Source organism: Leuciscus leuciscus (genome assembly GCF_965113295.1).
Source record: "Leuciscus leuciscus genome assembly, chromosome: 3".
NCBI lineage: Eukaryota > Metazoa > Chordata > Actinopteri > Cypriniformes > Leuciscidae > Leuciscus > Leuciscus leuciscus.
Window position 1 is genome coordinate 7302983 of NC_138727.1, and position 21399 is coordinate 7324381.

At 36.2% G+C, this 21399-nt stretch overlaps 1 protein-coding gene and 2 long non-coding RNA genes across 3 annotated transcripts in view; 2 read left to right on the plus strand and 1 right to left on the minus strand.

Annotated features, from left to right (window-relative positions):
• Nucleotides 1-21399, plus strand: part of LOC309494418 (receptor tyrosine-protein kinase erbB-4-like) — a 175111-nt gene that overhangs the window by 120292 nt on the left and 33420 nt on the right. Inside the window, exons 4-13 of the mRNA XM_082163755.1 lie at nucleotides 10565-10699; nucleotides 11697-11762; nucleotides 13260-13378; nucleotides 15759-15900; nucleotides 16064-16177; nucleotides 16285-16411; nucleotides 17046-17119; nucleotides 17680-17770; nucleotides 17993-18192; nucleotides 19448-19580. Coding sequence (XP_082019881.1) covers nucleotides 10565-10699; nucleotides 11697-11762; nucleotides 13260-13378; nucleotides 15759-15900; nucleotides 16064-16177; nucleotides 16285-16411; nucleotides 17046-17119; nucleotides 17680-17770; nucleotides 17993-18192; nucleotides 19448-19580 — 1201 coding nt within the window. The remainder of the gene's footprint in view (nucleotides 1-10564; nucleotides 10700-11696; nucleotides 11763-13259; nucleotides 13379-15758; nucleotides 15901-16063; nucleotides 16178-16284; nucleotides 16412-17045; nucleotides 17120-17679; nucleotides 17771-17992; nucleotides 18193-19447; nucleotides 19581-21399) is intronic.
• LOC309494586 overlaps nucleotides 1-21399 on the minus strand; it is a 109805-nt gene that overhangs the window by 44297 nt on the left and 44109 nt on the right. The window lies entirely within an intron of this gene.
• Nucleotides 2345-4388, plus strand: LOC309494591. Its single transcript, XR_014204391.1, has 2 exons — nucleotides 2345-3241; nucleotides 3286-4388. It is a non-coding gene; the product is annotated as an uncharacterized lncRNA (long non-coding RNA).

Here is a 21399-nt window from a genome sequence, read left to right on the forward strand (position 1 = left end):
TCAGTCTATGACATTCCTGGCAGCTCCTGAATCAATAAGAAAGTGATGTGTTGCTATTAGAAATTTGGACATTGACAGATATTTGGCACTACAGGGAACATTTTACTACAAATGTCTTTGGAGGGATAGAGCTAGGTAAGCCAGACTAGAATTTTGACAATCGCTAAATTGGCCACAAAATACATACCCAGTCAGACATTGGTTTGAATCTAAAGGTAAATCATCTTGTAATGTGAAAAAGGCTGTTATTTACAGATCCCTTCATTCTGGCCACGTATGTTAAAGATATAATGGCATTGTTTTTGACCTCTTTAATGCATTTTTAATGGTTAGAAATGATTTATTATATGTAATGTTAAAATAAAAACCAACTCATGCTGACCGAGCTATTCTGGGAATTTAGAACTTTAGAAGGCTAAAATGAAATGAAGAGAGCAGAGCTAATACCATCTCACTGGTCTGTTGCTCAAAAGGCTGAGAGAGGAACAGCTCCATTAATAATGGATCCAGTATCATCATTATGCAGCAAAATGTTTAAACTACACAGAATCTCAGAGCTTCAAACACAGCTTTACTTTTTAAAAACATTCCCGCATGAAACTGAGCTAATGTCAGCGAATCTTGAAGCAGATAACAGCAGTTATCAGCAAAGTGAAAGTTTGAGGGAGGGGTCATTTATTTACTTTTAAAAAATGCTAGTAAATATTCACAGAATAATAACTAAATAAATATAAAAAACATATCTGCAGATGTTTTAAGCACGCCGTAGCCTCAATGGAAAAGTGTAATATAAAAAAAACTCCACAATGTGCCACGATGTGACATTTGTGTATAATGTGGATGTTTCTAATGTATCAGCCTATTTTGCATTGACATTTTTTCATGGTAGAAAAAAAAAAAACTGTGCAAAATCAGCAGTTTGAAAGGATGGATAGGCCTACAGAAAAAAAAAAATGGAAATCAAGAATGTGCTCTAAATAATGATTTTTATCGCCTACACTGCAAAACTGCTAGAAAATAAAACAATAATGCATTTAATGAGGTTTATGCTTAAAACGGGTAAAAGAAACTGCGAATGGAACAAAATGCACTTATCTTATGCAATTTCATTTCTCATGTGATTTTTTTCTGTTTTTAAAGATGTTTAATGATTTTACTGGAAAGGAAGATATACTGAGCACAGTGTTATTAATTACCTAGGTCCGTCTTAATCTAATCTTTGCCTCTAGTTTCAAAACGAACTGAAAATATTTGAAAACTTCTCATAATAACATAAAAGGTCTCTGACGTTGTTTTGCTCCATTGCTTTTCTGTATCTGCAAAGTAAAGTATCTGTCAAAAGAACTAAAATAGAATTGAGTGTTTATTATGTTTGCGCTGCGTGTGCACTTTTGCTGCCTTAACGTCCAATCTGAATTATCGTAAATACGAGTTTCCTAGTTAGAATTTGGACAAGAACGAATGCCCTCTCAAGTCGTATTTACCACTGGGAAGCTCAGGGATATTTTGATACCCAAGTTCCCGAGTTGGACGGGGCATAAACTTGCAGGAAAAGCTACACAATGATTGAATTACATTTACATTTATGCATTTGGCAGCTGATTTGATCCAAAAGATAAACTTAAATTGCATTGAAGGTACACATTTGTTTAGCAGCTCATGCATTTCCCAGGAAATTAAAGGAACACTCCACTTTTTTTGGAAATAGGGTCTGGCCATGCTCCACATGCCCCATGTTGTATTACTCATCATTCAACAGGTTTTAGGCATTTCTTCAGGTTCCATAATGTCTTACTACACCAGTGACAGTTGTGCTGTATTTAAGTTTACTAGAAAATAAAGACAAGATAACAAAATAAGTTGCTTTGTCAAGTTCAGTTTTGGTTGTGTTCTTACCCTCCGTCTCATGGCTCCACCAACCCTGCCAGCCTGCCCTCCTGAGACCCTGCTGTTAGGTGTGATTTCTGGGACGCTCTGCTATCTCCACAAGCCAACCTCCCCTCCCTGTGTGTCTGAATAATGAGACGCTTTGTGAATGTGGACGGGTGGAGGGTGTGTGTGACAGTGGGCCGTGGATCATGATCTGAAGCCTCAGTAGAGGATATTAAGGGCCGTTCACACTGACAGCGACAAAGCGAACAGAAGTTCTTCATTTTCATTGAGAGTTGTAATCGCTGCGTGAGCACATGCTGTGCAAAGTTGAGAATGTTTATTGTTTATTATTGGAGTGTCATTTGTCTCCTGTGAGAAGTTTGGGCAGGAGAAGTGAATGGTACTGTGTGATTGCACTGTTTGTTTTTTGGGAAATGGTGTCAGAAGTCGTTGTCGTTCTAACTGATTATATGAGGTGCCCCTAGGGACATTATTCAGAATTACCATGCATATACATGTACTTTTCCTCTCACATACACATATGAAACCAAATTCATTCACATAATATAATGAAATGCTCACACACATACAAGTGAAATGCTTTTACAAACACAACTGAAACGCTCTCATGCATACAACTGAAAATATTACGCTCACACACACAACTGAAACGCTCACACACACACAACTGAAATGCTCTCATACATACAACTGAAAATATTACGCTCACACACACAACTGAAACGCTCACACACACACAACTGAAATGCTCTCATACATACAACTGAAAATATTACGCTCACACACACACAACTGAAACACTCACACACACACAACTGAAATGCTCACACACATACAAGTGAAATGCTTTTACAAACACAAGTGAAACGCTCTCACACACACAACTGAAAATATTACGCTCACACACACAACTGAAATGCTCTCACACACACAACTGAAATGCTCTCACACACACAACTGAAATGCTCTCACACACACAACTGAAACACTCTCATACACACAACTGAAATGCTCACACACACACAACTGAAATGCTCTCTCACACACAAGTGAAATGCTCTCACACACACAACTGAAATGCTCTCACACACACAAGTGAAATGCTCTCACACACACAACTGAAATGCTTTCACACACACAACTGAAATGCTCTCACACACACAAGTGAAATGCTCTCACACACACAACTGAAACGCTCACACACACACACAACTGAAATGCTCACACACATACAAGTGAAATGCTTTTACAAACACAACTGAAACGCTCTCACTTACACAACTGAAAAGCATTTCAGAATGATGTTGTATGCAAGCATTTCAGTTGTGTGTGTGAGAGCGTTTCACTTGTAGGTGTGTGAGCATTTCAGTGGTGTGTGTGAGAGCATTTCAGTTGTGTTTGTGAGAGCATTTCAGTGGTGTGTGTGAGAGCATTTCAGTGGTGTGTGTGAGAGCATTTCAGTTGAAACGGAAGGTGGTTAAAGTCTCCAGTCCAGTTGGTGGCAGTAGTGCACCTCAAGACGAAGAACTAGAAGCTGACTGTTGAAAGAAAGCATAGTAAACTAGCGCAAGTTGGCCATAAATTCACAGATTCGAACTTCCCGGGTCAATAACTCGTGAGCTAAACGTTGTTAATACACAAATAACACCTCGTTTTAATCGTAGTAATGTAGACAAGCAGCTGCAACCTAATTTTCCTCAAAACGAGCTTTCCCTCGCAGTGGACAAAACACATTGAACACTATGCGCAGGCGGCAGAGAGGCAGATCCGAAGGGACCGGTTATACTACAAAACTTATTTTGAATAAATATAATTTTATGATTATTATTTATGAAAAATATTCAATAACTGCACTGTAATTCACTTTATTGTTGACAAATTCAGTTCGCACATCACTGCTGTCCTGATGGTTATACTACAACACTAATTTTGAATAAATATATTTTTATGATTATTATTTATGAAAAATATTCAATAACTGCACTGTAATTCACTGTATTGTTGCCAAATTCAGTTCGCACATCACTGCTGTCCTGATGGTTATACCACAACTTATTTAAAAAAAATATATATTTTTGATGATTTTTATTATGAAAAATATTCAATAACTTCACTGTAATTCACTGTATTGTTGCCAAATTCAGTTCACACATCACTGCTGTCCTGATGGTTATACTACAACTTATTTTTGGAAAAAAAAGTTTCTTTTTGATGATTTTTATTATGAAAAATATTCAATAACTGCACTGTAATTCACTTTATTGTTGACAAATTCAGTTCGCACATCACTGCTGTCCTGATGGTTATACTACAACACTAATTTTGAATAAATATATTTTTATGATTATTATTTATGAAAAATATTCAATAACTGCACTGTAATTCACTGTATTGTTGACAAATTCAGTTCGCACATCACTGCTGTCCTGATGGTTATACCACAACTTATTTAAAAAAAATATATATTTTTGATGATTTTTATTATGAAAAATATTCAATAACTGCACTGTAATTCACTGTATTGTTGCCAAATTCAGTTCACACATCACTGCTGTCCTGATGGTTATACTACAATTTATTTTGAAAAAAAAAAGTTTCTTTTTGATGATTTTTATTATGAAAAATATTCAATAACTTCACTGTAATTCACTGTATTGTTGCCAAATTCAGTTCGCACATCACTGATGCCCTGATGGTTATACTACAACTTATTTTGAAAAAAATATATATATTTTTGATGATTTTTATTATGAAAAATATTCAATAACTTCACTGTAATTCACTGTATTGTTGCCAAATTCAGTTCGCACATCACTGCTGTCCTGATGGTTATACTACAATTTATTTAAAAAAAAAAAAAAGTTTCTTTTTGATAATTTTTATTATGAAAAATATTCAATAACTGCACTGTAATTCACTGTATTGTTGCCAAATTCAGTTCGCACATCACTGCTGTCCTGATGGTTATACTACAATTTATTTTGAAAAAAAAAAAAGTTTCTATTTGATGATTTTTATTATGAAAAATATTCAGTAACCACTGTAATTCACTGTATTGTTGCCAAATTCAGTTCGCACATCACTGATGCCCTGATGGTTATACTACAACTTATTTTGAAAAAAAAAAAAGTTTCTATTTGATGATTTTTATTATGAAAAATATTCAGTAACCACTGTAATTCACTGTATTGTTGCCAAATTCAGGTTATACATCACTGATGCCCTGATGGTTATACTACAACACTTATTTTGGGGAAAATATATTTATTTTAAATTGTATATACAATTGTAAATGTTTGTAACTTCACTCTAATTCAAAACTTCACTGTATACAATTAAAAAAAATTTTTCAAAAATAAGTGTAGTATAACCATCAGGACAGCAGTGATGTGCGAACTGAATTTGGCAACAATACAGTGAATAACAGTGAAGTTATTGAATATTTTTCATAAATAATAATCATAAAAAATATTCAAAAATATATTTATTCAAAATAAATGTTGTAGTATAATCATCAGGGCATCAGTGATGTGTGAACTGAATTTGATGACACTATAGTGTGTAACAGAGAAATTATTGACTGTTTTCGTAGTAACGCTTTTCGGGTTTTGCACTTTGCAGACGGTCCCTTCGGATCTGCCTCTCTGCCGCCTTTACTCTTCACGTCACATTACTACGATTAAAACGAGGTGTTATTTGTGTATTAACAACATTTAGCTCACGAGTTATTGACCCGGGAAGTTCGCATCTGTGAATTTATGGCCAACTTGCGCTAGTTTACTATGCTTTCTTTCAACAGTCAGCTTCTAGTTCTTCGTCTTGAGGTGCACTACTGCCACCAACTGGACTGGAGACTTTAACCACCTTCCGTTTCAACTGAAATGCTCTCACACACACCACTGAAATGCTCACACACCTACAAGTGAAACGCTCTCACACACACAACTGAAATGCTCTCACACACACACAACTGAAATGCTTTTCAGTTGTGTGAGTGAGAGCATTTCAGTTGTGTGTGTGTGAGCGTTTCAGTTGTGCGTGTGAGAGCGTTTCAGTTGTGTTTGTGAAAGCATTTCACTTGTATGTGTGTGAGCATTTCAGTTGTGTGTGTGAGAGCATTTCAGTTGTGTTTGTGAAAGCATTTCACTTGTATGTGTGTGAGCATTTCAGTTGTGTGTGTGAGAGCATTTCAGTTGTGTTTGTGAAAGCATTTCACTTGTATGTGTGTGAGCATTTCAGTTGTGTGTGTGAGAGTGTTTCAGTTGTGTTTGTGAAAGCATTTCACTTGTATGTGTGTGAGCATTTCAGTTGTGTGTGTGAGAGTGTTTCAGTTGTGTTTGTGAAAGCATTTCACTTGTATGTGTGTGAGCATTTCAGTTGTGTGTATGAGAGTGTTTCAGTTGTGTGTGTGAGAGCATTTCAGTTGTGTGTGTGAGAGCATTTCAGTTGTGTGTGTGAGCGTAATATTTTCAGCTGTATGTATGAGAGCGTTTCACTTGTGTTTGTAAAAGCATTTCACTTGTATGTGTGTGAGCATTTCAGTTGTGTGTGTGTGAGCATTTCAGTTGTGTGTGTGTGAGTGTTTCAGTTGTGTGTGTGTGAGCGTAATATTTTCAGTTGTATGTATGAGAGCATTTCAGTTGTGTGTGTGAGCGTAATATTTTCAGTTGTATGCATGAGAGCGTTTCAGTTGTGTTTGTAAAAGCATTTCACTTGTATGTGTGTGAGCATTTCATTATATTATGTGAATGAATTTGGTTTCATATGTGTATGTGAGAGGAAAAGTACATGTATATGCATGGTAATTCTGAATAATGTCCCTAGGGGCACCTCATAGATTTTGATTCATCCATTTATAATTGTTCTTGTTCATGAAATGTTGTAGTTCAAATGCTTTCCCTACATTAATTTCTAACAGCATGAAAATGTATGCCTTATCAAAGTATGACAGAATATTATTATTATTATTATTCAGTCAATAAAATTGCTGTCGTGTGAACAAGGCTTCATGAAAAAGGGCATCCTGGAAAAAGTAAGAACCTTTTAAAAGAAAAAGAAAGTAAGTTGCTTTTAAAGTAAGAACCAGAAACTATATTCCTTACAATAAAATCCATTTCCGTATTTTACATGTTGGTTATACAGACAGCTCTGGACTGGCAAAAAAATGTCAGGTTTGTTTGAAATATTATATTTCATTTTCATATCTAAATTAGACAACAATTGATGATGATTTTAGCTCCCATCATATAATTCTTTTGAAGTATATATATATATATATATATTTTTTTTTTGGTTATTGTGAATGAATAATTATTTTAATATTTATTTTAAAGGTTTCGTTTATTTAGGTTTGACTGGATAATGCACGTTCTAAAGTGAACAGACATTATAAAAAAAAAAAGTGATTGGCATAACATGATTAAATTAGTATGATGTTATTCAAAACTTGCATAATATTTATCAAAAAAATGAATTCTTTCAGTGTTGAAGGTTTTCAATGAATGCCAATTCTTAATTGATTGCCTGGTTTCTTTTCTTCATATGTGCACTGGTGACCTGTCCTTTAGGTTTTCCAGTCTCATTTGCATCTTCCTGATTATAATCTGCCATTTGGAGACGATTTGTCCATGTAAAAATGGACACTGACAGCATGAAATGAGAATAATTTCTCAAATGTTAGTGGTTTTGACACTGCTTTAATTTGGCTTTAATATTAAATTCCAGTTCTTCTTATGTATGCAAAATGATTGCATTTTGTTGTCAGATCTAAGAAAATAAATAAATAATCAATATGAGATGCTTTTTTCAGGTGCTTAATAGTCTGACACAAGAATAGTTCCCCAATTTGTTCCCCAGTTAATGAACAATATTTTCTCACTTGTCTTCTGTCTTGTAAAAAACATTAATTGGTTATGGCACAGCTGTACATTCATTTAAACGTGAATGCAATTGAATTTATGCTTCTACTTTAATTTCTGATTTTGTTTGTTTGCCTCGAAACACCCCGTAAAGTATATGCACATATTTGTAACATTTCTATTCTATTCTATTCTATTCTATTCTATTCTATTCTATTCTATTCTATTCTATTCTATTCTATCCTATTATCCCTGCTATATAATTCTTGTTAATGATTATTGTTAATGAGTATTAGAAAGTTCATAGTTTATAATTACAACCAAGTTAATACGCTTGTTGTTTGTGTTAAGGGCCTTTTAGCTTATACATTTATTTCTGTATATGGGGTGGTGGTGGCGCAATGGATAAGACACATGCCTTTGGTGTGAGAGACCCGGGTTCGAATCCACTGTGAGACACCAATGTGTCCCTGAGCAAGACACTTAACCCCTAGTTGCTCCAGAGGCGTGCGACCTCTGACATATATAGCAATTGTAAGTCGCTTTGTATAAAAGCGTCAGCTAAATGAATAAATGTAAATGTAAAATGTAAATGTATATTTTTCTATGATTTTCATTTTATAAAGAAAAATTGCGCTGTGCTCAGCTTTGACCCACAGTTAATTGTGCTATCGAATTGTGTGAGTAATGTTTACAGATGGAGGCAGACAGTTAACGTTAATAGGGGTCCCATAATGTCGCTCAATTTCTCCGGCCGATAAGGACCGCAGTGTGTGCGATGAGTTCTTGCCCTTCAGATGACTTTCTAATATATATTAGACATTTTGATTAGCTCAACTTTTTCCCCCCTTTTATTTTTTTCTTCAAAAGCACTATCATCCTTACTCTGAAATTGATAGCATTCTCATTAAAATATAGATTTATTACAATTGTTGTTGAATGGATTCCTGCTTTTTCGCCACCTTCTTTGCGAATTGTGTGCAAATGAACTCATCAAAGAGATGTTAATGATGCGAAGTGTTTCTCATGCAGGCTGGGTTTCCAGCTGTGAATGTCAAAAGTGACTCTTTAAAAATGTATTTGAATGGTCTGTTGTTCCATTCACAGTCTCAACCTTTCCCCCTGCACACTCCACTTCCATCATCACGGAAGTCCTGAAAGAAAATTTCAATATTTCACTTTCACTCAAAGGAAGTGAATTTGTCATGTTTAAATACCCTTGCTCACTCCTGGGTTCATTTTGAATGCAGGGATGAGGGCTCTGAGACCTGGTGCTGGTCAGTGAGTTTATTTGAGATATTGAACAATACACTGTCGAAATGTGCATAAATTCAACCTTTAGCTTGTCACTGGGTCAGTACCCTACAACTTCGGGACTAATACCCCTAAAACATGCATATTAACATGCCATTCCCATACCTAAATTTTGCAGTCACTGTAAAAACCAATCTATAGTAACCAATATAGTAACCAATATACACTACCAGTGGCCATCCTTCACAAAACTTAACATCTAGCACAGTTTTATCATTGGTAGAATATAAATGATTTCAATATAAGCATTTCAATCAAATATCATTTAATATACAATATGTCAAACGTTACCCACAGAGGAAAACAGCAGCAGTTTAAAGGTAACCCGATTCCACGGTAAAACCACGGACTTGGCAACCTTACTATTGTCAAATGTAATTAATTCTAGCGATGGCAATGCAAATTTTTAGCATCATTACTCCAGTCTAAAGTGTCACATGATCCTTCAGAAATAATTCTAAAATGCTGATTTGGTGCTTTAAAAGCATTTATTATAACAGTTGTGCTTTTATAAAATATATAATGCATGTATATACATTCACAAATATTTACAAATAACATTTTGTGTATTTATTGAAAAATCGGCTAATTTTATACTAGTGCTCAGATCCATTTTAATACATTTTATCCATTCTGTGTTGCCTTAAATAGCAATTAAAAACAAGAAACAGTGGGGACTACATTATATTTACTGAAGCTTTAATGGTGAGAGATCTAATCAGTTGTGTTGGTTCAGTATACAAACCCTGTGCAGATCTGAGGTGTTCTAACAGAACTGTCCAGTTATGTAAATTATAAAGTTACATTAGTTGATTATGAAGCGGTAGCCAGTGTCGGAATAATAATATTGCTTCATTAACTTCCTATTTGTTTCCCTTCGAGAGCGAATAAAACAGTACTAACCCATTTTAAACAGCTAGCCATGGTCTCATTCATCAGGAGGTTGTTGGAGGCTACGAACCATAATACGTTTGTGATGTAAATAGAATTTTTAAAGCAGGCTTACCAATACACACAATGTCTGATTTCTCAGTAACTGAGGCTATTCATTAGAGCTCTGGGCAAGTAATAAACCTAGTAATATTTGTTACAGGGGAACAGGAGGGAGGGATTTGAAAGGGTCTATCAGCTCAAATATACTACCTCCACATAAAGCATATGTTCACAATCTCTACAGACACATTGATATGCTCATAATCTTGCTTGATCTTTTATAAGCTCCTTAACTTGGGAATTGGGGTGATTTCGTTCTTAAATCCTGTTCTAAAAAAGCGATTATTTTCATTACACTGCTTTTATAAATCATAAAAACAGGTTTCATAGAGAAGTCAGGGTTATATCCAGGATGTCCTTGAAATGAACTGTACATCTTTGATATGCACATAAAGTGTTTATTTAACATTATTTATGCTGTGAAATAGGCTAAATGGCTCAAATGCAGCATTCACAAGTGAACATGATTCCTAATTCACCCTCTTTTTGAATTGTCACTGTTGTAGAAATCCTGAATGGCGGCGTGTATGTGGATCAGAATAAGTTCTTGTGCCATGCTGACACCATCCACTGGCAAGACATCATCAAGAACCCGCGTTCTGAACTTCTGGTTGTGCCCTCAAACAACAGTGGCAACACATGTGAGTGTTTGGATGAGTTTAATGATTTAAAATCGGCTAATAATAATTGATATTTTTCATGCATTGACTGAAATTGTCATGTGCATTCAAAAATTGCATTCACAAGCTAAATTTCAAGCTGTAACAAACAAGAAGTTAGTTAAAAATGTTTTACCCCCGGTTTCACAGACAGTGCTAAGTCCTTGACTAAAATGCGTGTTTGAGCTTTTTTTACTGAAAGCAACGTACACTGACATATCTTAAAACATGTCACTGCCTTGGTTTGTCTCAAGATGCACACCAGTTATGTTTTTTTTTTTTTCTAAGACACGTTTATAACAGCTACTGAAATGCCCTATTTGAACTAAAGCCTAATCCTGGCTTAATCTAAGCCCTCTCTGTGAAACCAGGCCTTAAAGATTTACAGCAATAGTGAAATATTGGTGAAAGTTTGAATTCACATCGAAATGTCTTAAAATGTTATGCAACTTTTAAATCAGGCATACATTTATTTATTATACGTTTACGTTATTATTTATATGGAAAGAAAGTCTCTTATGATCAAAATGTGTGTGCATATACTGTATATATACACATAAACATATACACATACATACATACACACACACACACACACATATATATATATATATATATATATATATATATATATATATATACATACATATAAACCTTTCTCCATACAATGTGGAATTGCCAAATGCATTGCCTCAAAGAGGTTATATTCGGTTGCGAAATGTTTGCAAAGTTTTTTGGGTTTTTTTTGCAACCCCTGGAAAATTCCAGAATTGCAGAATTTCTTCAGTGCATTCACTTTTAATTGAAGTAATATTGTTACTCAGAGTCCCACTCATGCACACTCTCTTGGTAATTATAAAACAGTCAATTAAATCTAGTCGGTGATAAAAGTAAGTGAGGACATTGTATGAGACAAGTCCCAGAGCAATTAAAGTAGTGTTGTTGTTGTTTAGGATTAACGATAAGATGTATCCCACAGGCAGGAGGTGTCATCGCTCCTGTAACGGCCGCTGCTGGGGCCCTCAGGAGGATCAGTGCCAAAGCTGTGAGTATTTACACATGCTTTATCAATTAACTTGCACAACAACACATACACACACACACACACAAATTGTAATATATTAAGGCTTCCAGTGTGATGTGACCTTTGACCCTTTTGCAGTATTATATTGATTTCATAGCAGTGTGTCTATCAGAAATTACTGACATTTTAATGCATTCTGGTGGGTAAAAAAACCCACCAGAAGCCCTATTTGGACGGGACTAGTTTAACATGGAGAGGTGGGGTAAAGTAATAATTACCAGAGCTTCTCTATGATTTTAGTCCCATCCGAATGTGCCATCTCAGTAATCATTACGGACATGTCAGTAAAGATTACGGCGACTTTTACCTTCAGTAAAAAAGTCCGTAAAAATGACCTAATACTAATCCCGTGTGAATAGACCCATGCTGTAAATATTTACATAAATATTTAGTCATTTCGTGTTTAAAAGTAGTTTTCCGCTGTTTTTCAAGTATGGAGATGCTTGAAAAAGCATTCAGTTGCGTTCTAGACGCTGGGACAAGTCTGTGGCAAAACTCAAGTGTTTTCCACAAACCATTCAGATCAGAAAGAAGATCGAAAGCACTTGTTAGAGGCACGAAACATCTTTTAGCGTTAGGTAAGTGCCTTTTACCAACACAATCCAATCTGAAATTAATTAATACATCGTTCCACCGGACATAGGTTATATGTGTTTGCGCACGTGATATCAGGAAGCAACGTAATACACACATGACGACGGGAGGGTGACGGCGGTGTGTAAATCGAGTTACTCCTCGCACTTCTGCTAGTTTTACTGAGATATCGTATCCCATGCGAATTGGCCATTAATGTTACAGACGTCCTGTGGTAAAATTACATTACTCCATCTACCCTTGTAAAAGGTAAAAGTTGGCAAATTTGTAAAGTTGGCAAATTAACATAAAAATGTACTTCATATGTAAACTTCAAAATAACTTTTTGTTGCAGATTTGTATCAGACAAACTTGTAGCAGCCAAATATTGGAATATTGCTGTAGGCTATATCAAAGTTTGACACACACACGCACACACACGCACGCACGCACGCACGCACGCACACACACACACACACACACACACAAAGACCATTTTCAGACATTGAAACTAAATGAGTTCTGTCTGTAATGTAAAAACATTCTGAAGCACCTAGAGTGATTGCTCTTGGGAACTCACTGATCTTCTCTGGTGCTCTTGTGGCACAACCTGTGGTGATGTTCTCATGAGTGGGTGGCAGACACAAAAGGAGGGACAGCAGGGGACGGCAGGTTCAGTTTTCACCACATAATTAGGTATAATTAAAGAGGATCCAGCTCCATAGAGTGTCACAGCTGATGAGAGGTTGCACAGTGTGTCTGACAAATAATAGATTTAAGGTTTTTGCTGTGTCCTGGTGACTTTTGACATGTTTACAGAAAAGTAAAAATACAGAAAACTCCACAGATGCGTAGAGAGCTTAACTTTTGTCTTTGTGGTTACAGTGACAAAGACGGTGTGTGCAGAGCAGTGTGACGGACGCTGTTTTGGTCCGTACGTCAGTAACTGCTGCCACCGTGAATGTGCAGGAGGCTGTTTCGGACCCAAAGACACAGACTGCTTTGTATGTCAACTCTTCCTTTATTTTCCCCTTATTATGCATGATTTTTAAGTGTAATAAAGGTAAACTCTAGAAGGTGCAGGCTGATAGGTCCTTAACTCATTTGGTAGCGATCACATCATCATCTACATAGCGCAGCTGATTCATTGCTGTTGCATCAGTGGCCAATGAGCTGCGGCTCAACATTCAAACAAATACCGGTAGTGTTGCTGTTATCAGTCTGTAGCACGCTTTCACAATCCCTCCACCTTCCCCAGCTCCACCTGTATAGTTCTGCTATGGGGGTTATTTCATGTATGTACATGTGCAGCAGCAGCAGCAGCATGTCTTGCATGCTCACAACAATGTCTGTGAATGTATTGGCAGTATCAAGTCACGGTACTTGCTCTGAGTCTGCAGCACCAGCATAGCAGATCTATTCCACCAAGACCAAATACATTAACATTGCCCTATCATATTACCTTTACCATGCCAAGCTCTCAGAGAGTTGTCATGACAGAAATGACAAATGACATGTTGTAATATGTGTTAAAAACAATGAAAGCTCTGCCCCAGCTTACAGGGAGCATTCTCAGAACTTCTCTGACTTTAACATTCTGCCAGGGTTTTCTTCCAGTAACATTCTTCCAGTAACGTTAAAGAGATCATAGGATGCTATTTTAAAAGTTCATTATTTTGTTTATTGGGTTAATAGAATAGGTATTATTTTTTACATACTGAACATCATTGCAGTACCTATTTTCCCAGTCTGTCTGAAACATGCTGATTTTTTTCCTTCGGAAGCCCCTCCTTCTGAAAAGCTCAGAGTGTTCTGATTGGCCAGCAGACCCAGTGCGTGAGATCTCAAGCTTGTGTCGGAAATGTAATGCCCCGTGTCATAATCGCGAGCTTCAGCTTTATCGGTTTTACCCATAGACTGTAAAAAAATATGGACGACGCCCCTTCGCTCTCTTCCATTGATGAGAACTGAAGCCGCCGGTGTCCCGATATGGCGCTGACATATTGGAACTTGAGTCTGCGCAGTAGCGATCTCGGGACCAGACCTGCGCAGTCGTGAGCAGGAAGTAAAGCCGTGAAATCAACGCTCCGCCCTCACTCTCGCAGAATGCACTCAGGGAGAGTGGATTTTGCACACTTTTTAAAAAATTGATTGCAGTACGACAAGAGGCTTGTTAAAATAAAGTAAATACAATCTCCTCAATCCTCAGAAGATCCCGAAAAAAATGTCCGTTGGTGCTTCAGTGACTACTTCGCTCAGAAAACCTGTCAATCACAGCTGTCAATCATGACGTTACACCACCGCATCACATAACTAACTAAAAAACAACTTATTTTTGAAACAGACACTTGAACTTACATCAGCGTGATAAAAACGACAGCAAATGAAAGAAACCACCTTTGGAAAAAAGATATTTGAAGTGTAATTTAATTGTTTAGTTGGTCTCACGTCCCGTTGAATAACACGGGGAGGCGGGGCTTATGACCTATACTAGGACCAGTCACCGGGGGGGCGATCGAGACGTTTTGGCTTCACTTTTCAGGGCTTGTGCGGCACGCTTGGTTTTACCGTATCAGTTTGTGCTCGAGTCAGATTCTGAAAATGTGGATGATCAAGCCGATCGGTCGGAATCAACTTTACAAGCATGACTTGAGCAGAACCAGCTGAAGTAGTCTTTGTATATGGTCGGCATGAAGCTGTCCTTTTTAAAATGTGCTGTGCACAAGCAAACCTATGGATTGTACTGCTCAAGAACAGCTTTATAAATAAATCTTAACCTCTGATTCCTAATTTCAGCCATTTTCGGGAGGCCAAATAAAGAGGTTTTGCTTTCGCATCCAAACACACAGCGTTTCCGCGACATGGCGAAATTGGCAACAACACTAAAATTCACTGAATTCACCTCGTCTCCTCTCTCTGCGTATGCCTTTGGTAATATGATGCTAATATTTCACATTGTGACGTGGATGTTTGACGAAGTTATTGAAGTTTCACATGCTTTTTATTATATACAATGTATACAATGAAGAAGAATGAAAAACAACTGTAGTGACACACTAGATGGCAATACAACAGTGACACTTATTGGCAAATTACTATATTACAATAGAAGTAATATCTGGACTATACAATCGAGGCGTTTTAGGCATGATCTGTGGTCTCTGTTAGTCCCTTTGTACATGCACAAACCGATACATTACACACTAAAGGAAGAGGAAAACATTAAAAAACATCATATGACCGCTTTAATAGAAAGTTTGTTTAAATGGGACATGCAAAACGTTCTTAGTTAGAACATATCTTTAGCAGGGGCAGAGGTGTCTCTTCATTATAGTCATGTTTTATCGATCGAACACATACTTGCATGATTGTTTTTGTTCTCAGGCTTGTACCAACTTTAATGACAGCGGGGCCTGTGTGACACAGTGTCCTCAGCCATTCGTCTACAATCCAACAACCTTCCAGCTCGAACACAACCCCAACGCCAAATACACCTATGGAGCTTTCTGTGTCAAGAAATGCCCACGTAAGTTACACTGATTAATCATGCATTGAATAAATAAATATAAAAATAAATAAATAAATAAAATCAGAGAATCCATTTTAAAGGATGTGCATACTGACGGGTGAACTGCCCCTTTAAAAAAAAAGCGTCTTTACCAAGTAAGCTCTGTTGTTCTTTGACATAGATAACTTTGTGGTGGATCACAGCTCATGTGTCAGAGCCTGTCCGAGCAACAAGATGGAGATGGAGGAAAATAACATTAAGATGTGTATCCCGTGCACTGACATCTGTCCGAAAAGTACAATACTTACCATACTTACAAAGAACAGAAAATAACCTCTACGCTTGTTAGGAACATATCTTTGTGGGTATGTTGATGTTTGTTTGTTTGTATGTGGTGTTCAGTGTGTGATGGTATAGGTACCGGCAGTCTTCAAATGGCTCAAACCGTAGATTCCAGCAACATTGAGAAGTTTGTCAATTGCACCAAGATAAACGGCAACCTCATCTTCCTCATCACAGGCATCAAAGGGTAAGCAATGGTTAAATATTCCAGGCTGACAGTTTTAAGTATTCACAGATGACAAATTTCGTGTCTCTCTTTGAACAGCGATGTGCCCTCAAATCATCTGTACACAAAAAAAATCTAAGTAAAACTTTTCTGTTTTTAGTCCATCGTTATAGTGTAAACTTGCCCTCGGTTTAGATAGATTCTCATTCCCAATGAGATTGACCTTGTTGTTTCCAAGACATTATTATTTTATCAAAACCTGTTTATTGAGCAGAATATCTTCCGTTACATGGGTTTTCATGGTTACATGTCTTCTAATAACCTTTTTTCTGCTAAATATTTGCCTGGTGATATTTGTCTTAAAATGCTTATGAAATGCACAATTGTTTAATTAAAATTATTAGTAGTAATAATTATCAATGATTATTATTTTTTCTTGCTTTTATTTAAGTAAACACAATTATTTATTATGCCTGAATCAACCTGATTATATTAGTTTACGCAAACGTACGTATCTTTAAGGGCCAGATCAAGTAGAAATAGCTTTTTACAACTGCTTATTTTAAATGTTTACTGTACAGTGTCATTTGTGTACGTCTTGACAAACACTCTTTGCATTCCTTAAACTCATTACATGTTTTGCTTTGTTTAACAGAGACATGTATCATGGTATTGGCGCTCTGGATCCTGAGCGTCTAAATGTGTTCCGCACCGTCAGAGAGATCACAGGTAGAGAGAGGGAGAGAGGTTGTCATTATTCTTAAGATAATTTGGTGCATTTAAGCATGCAAATTAAAAACAAATGTGAACACAACAATTCATTTCTTAAGACACTGTCACATTATTCATGGATCCTTATTTTTACAGCTAATAGGATTTGTTGCAGTATTTATTTGCTGAGTCTAATAGCTTAGAAAAAATGAACAGTCAGTCATGTTAGAAGACTTTTACTTCATTAAAATCTGGTGTGTGCACAGAGACAGATGTTATATTGCAGTTAATGGAGTGAAACATAATGAGACCCGGCACAATAAGAAAGACCTATGACTTGTCGTGAATGCATTTCCCATGCCCATCATATAAACACACCTCTGATATTGATCATAAGAACATGTGCAACTAGTATGGAAATCACTCCCAATGAAACATGATATGTGTTTAATATTTGTTGGTGGGATTTTACATTTCTATGTTTTTTCATTACTTTTGCTTTGCTTTTTAACTGCCACATCAAGACATTAACTGTTGAATAATAGGTTTTAAATCTTGTTTGTTGATTCCATCCAAAGGTTACTTGAACATCCAGTCTTGGCCAGAAAACATGACTGACCTTGGTGTCTTTTCCAACCTTGTCACCATAGGAGGAAGAACTCTTTATAGGTACAAATCACATCTTATTTGTGAGCAAATCAGTGAAGAATTTATCTTATTTGCATTATCATTATGTCATGGTCAGCATCGGTTGAACTGATTTCAACATTTTCATATAGTACTCAATGAATCAAATTGTCTGCTAAATGACTACCAAATAAAAATGCAAACAATGTGAAAGTGCGATATGTATGGAGGTTTTTTAGTGATCCTCATCTCATGTTTTGTCAGTGGTATTTCTCTGCTGATCCTGAAGCAGCGCTGGATCTCTTCACTGCAGTTCCAGTCTTTGAGAGAGATCAGCGCCGGTAACGTCTACATGACGAACAACAGCCAGCTCTGCTTCTATAATACAGTGAACTGGACCGGTCTGTTCCGCACCAGCACCCAGAGAGCTCTGATCAAGAACAACAGGGACACCAGAGAGTGTAGTGAGTGTTCTAGGCAATACTGCCAAAAGAAAGAGATGCTTTTCATGCTGTTTTAGTAAAACAGGTGCACTTATTATAAACTTATCTTCTATTTTGTGACAATTTAAAATTGCCAAACTATTTTAAGGTTAGACACTATTTTTATTGGCATATTAGAGTTTTTACAGAGAATATTGTCAACAGCCCAAAAAAATTTAATATGTTTTCACCATATTTTTAGGAATAAAATATAATGTTTTTTAGGGGGACTTTTCATAAACATAATGCTTTTTATACTGTACAAACAAACAGTATATTTTATCCCCTTACACTAAACCTATACCCATTTCAGAAAACTATTTTCAAAAAAATAAGCTGTTTTCCTCATGGGGACAAAGAAATGTTTGTGATTTCATATATATTGCCATCTTTGTGGGGACAATAATGTAGGGTTTACTGGGATACACTCACACACACACACTCTCTCTCTCACACACACATACACACAATGAAATGTGGAAATGTTTACTGTATATCTTATTGGTCCTAAAAGTAGGCTTTGTTGTTTTTATGCAAAACATATATATATATATATATATATATTATATATATATATATATATATATATATATATATATATATATATATATATATATATATATATATATATATTTATATATATAGACTAGTAGAGTAGGATGGCCAGTTTACAAATTTCAATAGACTTCAACTTTGGGACACATAAGACATAAAGACAATCGTTTTACAGGGCAATATCTTATTTGTGATAAGAATTCACTGAACTGATGAAATGGAGAAGCACAGGCTTATCTGTAATGGAGATGTTGACAGTTGCAGAACACTTCCCACAGTGCCACACTGCCAAGCCGTACTTGATGTAATTAGTGTGATAATAAGTGTGTGGTGTGCAGGATCAATCGCGCTGTTAGCTGGCTCATCATTGGCCTCTTTTCCACACTACCGATCACAATAGTCTGATATCCCTGGATTGTTCAACAGTCCTGATTCATGGATTCGGTAGCAATATCTAACCTCAGAAATATGTATCTAAAAAATAGCACAATTAACATGGGAAGTTTTCTTTTTTATGTCAACATATTTTCTGTTGAAAGTTGGGGAGGAACATATAGATGTTTAGCCATATGTACATCAGTATATGGTGTACATATGGTCTAAAAAACTTGTGTCTTGTAACTTGTGTCCATATTTTGGCCGTATATGAGTGTAAAGTAATTTTTTTGAATGTTTTCTGCAGCTCAGCAAAAGATGGTTTGTGATTCGCTGTGTTCAGCGGCAGGATGCTGGGGTCCCGGTCCAGATCAATGTCTCTCTTGTAAATACTTCAGCCGAGGAAGGACGTGTGTAAAATCCTGTAATCTTTATGATGGGTGAGTAAAAGACAAATTGGACACAGACTTCAGATAATGAAGAAACAAGGACAAATACGATCTGCTCTTTCTAGAATCATGCTGAAATTTAGATTTACAGCACCAGTCAAAAGTGGTACTTGTCTATCTATCTATCTATCTATCTATCTATCTATCTATCTATCTATCTATCTATCTATCTATCTATCTATCTATCTATCTATCTATCTATCTATCTATCTATCTATCTATCTATCTGTCTGTCTGTGTGTCTATCTGTCTATCTATATATCTATCTGTCTGTCTATCTATCTATCTATCTGTCTGTCTGTCTGTCTGTCTGTCTGTCTGTCTGTCTGTCTATCTATCTATCTGTCTGTCTGTCTGTCTGTCTGTCTGTCTGTCTGTCTGTCTATCTATCTATCTATCTATCTATCTATCTATCTATCTATCTATCTATCTATCTGTCTGTCTGTCTGTCTGTCTGTCTGTCTGTCTGTCTGTCTGTCTATCTATCTAAATATGTCTATCTATCTATTTCTACACTATTTCAATGGTACACTTTAGACATTCTACTAACTATAAGTAACTTTACAACTACATGTTAACTTATTTTCATTAGTGTTTTGGTAGGCTGTAGTAGACTGTTAGTAGATCGTTAGGCTCGGGTTAGTGGAATAAGTTGACATGTACTTGCAAAATACTTATAGTCAGTAGAATGTCTGTTGGGGGACTATCAAAATATCAAATATTGCAACAAGATGGGATACCGGTCAATTGTTCTGCTTTTTGAGTGTCTTCGAGTTTCTTTATCCTTTTGGTCAATTGTCAAGTTGACAATTTATTTATCTTTACAGACCAGTTACACAACTTCATTCTGCTAATGTTTCATGAATAAGACCCATTGTGTGGGCAGCATTTTAAACTCCACAAGTTCTGACGTACACATCACTAGATTATTGGGCCATGGTTACTGCAGTATTTTTGTTTTGTTTTATGAAGACTATCTATCATTTAGATTGCCATTCACCCCTAGTCACTTTGTAAACAGAATTGCGTACAAACTTGTGCCTTGGGGATGTGTGAGAAAAGATTAAAAGAATCAGAGAGAGGGATGGATTTCATCTAAAAGTTACTAGTCTGAACCCAGAAGGCAGCAGCGCTATGTCTGGCCAGTGCTACTGCACAGGCCAAAATCCAGCTAATTGTTCCACGGCCTGTCCCAAGCGAGCTCAGAACACACTGCCATCTGTGAGTGACAAAGAGGAAACACTGATCTGACAACAAATTTACATTCTGGTCCTCTGGGACCGTCAGAGAAGAGCTCTGTGGTTGGCACTGCTTTTCTGGTGTAGTCATTAAACAATGGCAACTCTGACCAACATCTGAATAGGATTCCCAGTGGCAGAAAAATGTAATTTAGTTCCTAACAATAATCAGCTGTGGGGGAGTGTCATATTTTAGAGAATGAACTGGGGTCTCATTACACTCAATTAATTGTGCTTTAAATCAGCTGCTGTTGTGTGGAGTCTATTATGTGCCAAACCACTCCAGTTGTTCAACCAAGAGTTCAGACCTGAGAGCAGCGCTATGTATTTTTCCTGAAGTAATTGGTGTTAGAGGTTCTGATTACTTAGAGAATCAATTTAATTAAAGTTAAAATTACCATTTCAATTTAAAAAAAAAAAAAAAATTTTTTAAAATTTAAACAAAATGATAAATTAAAATATAGAAGTGTTAAAAATATTTTTTTTCGAGAATCATTTTAAATGTGTGCTGAATTTTTATTTTAGTGCTATTTTAATAACAGAGGCACTTCAAAAGAGTCTGCACACTCCAC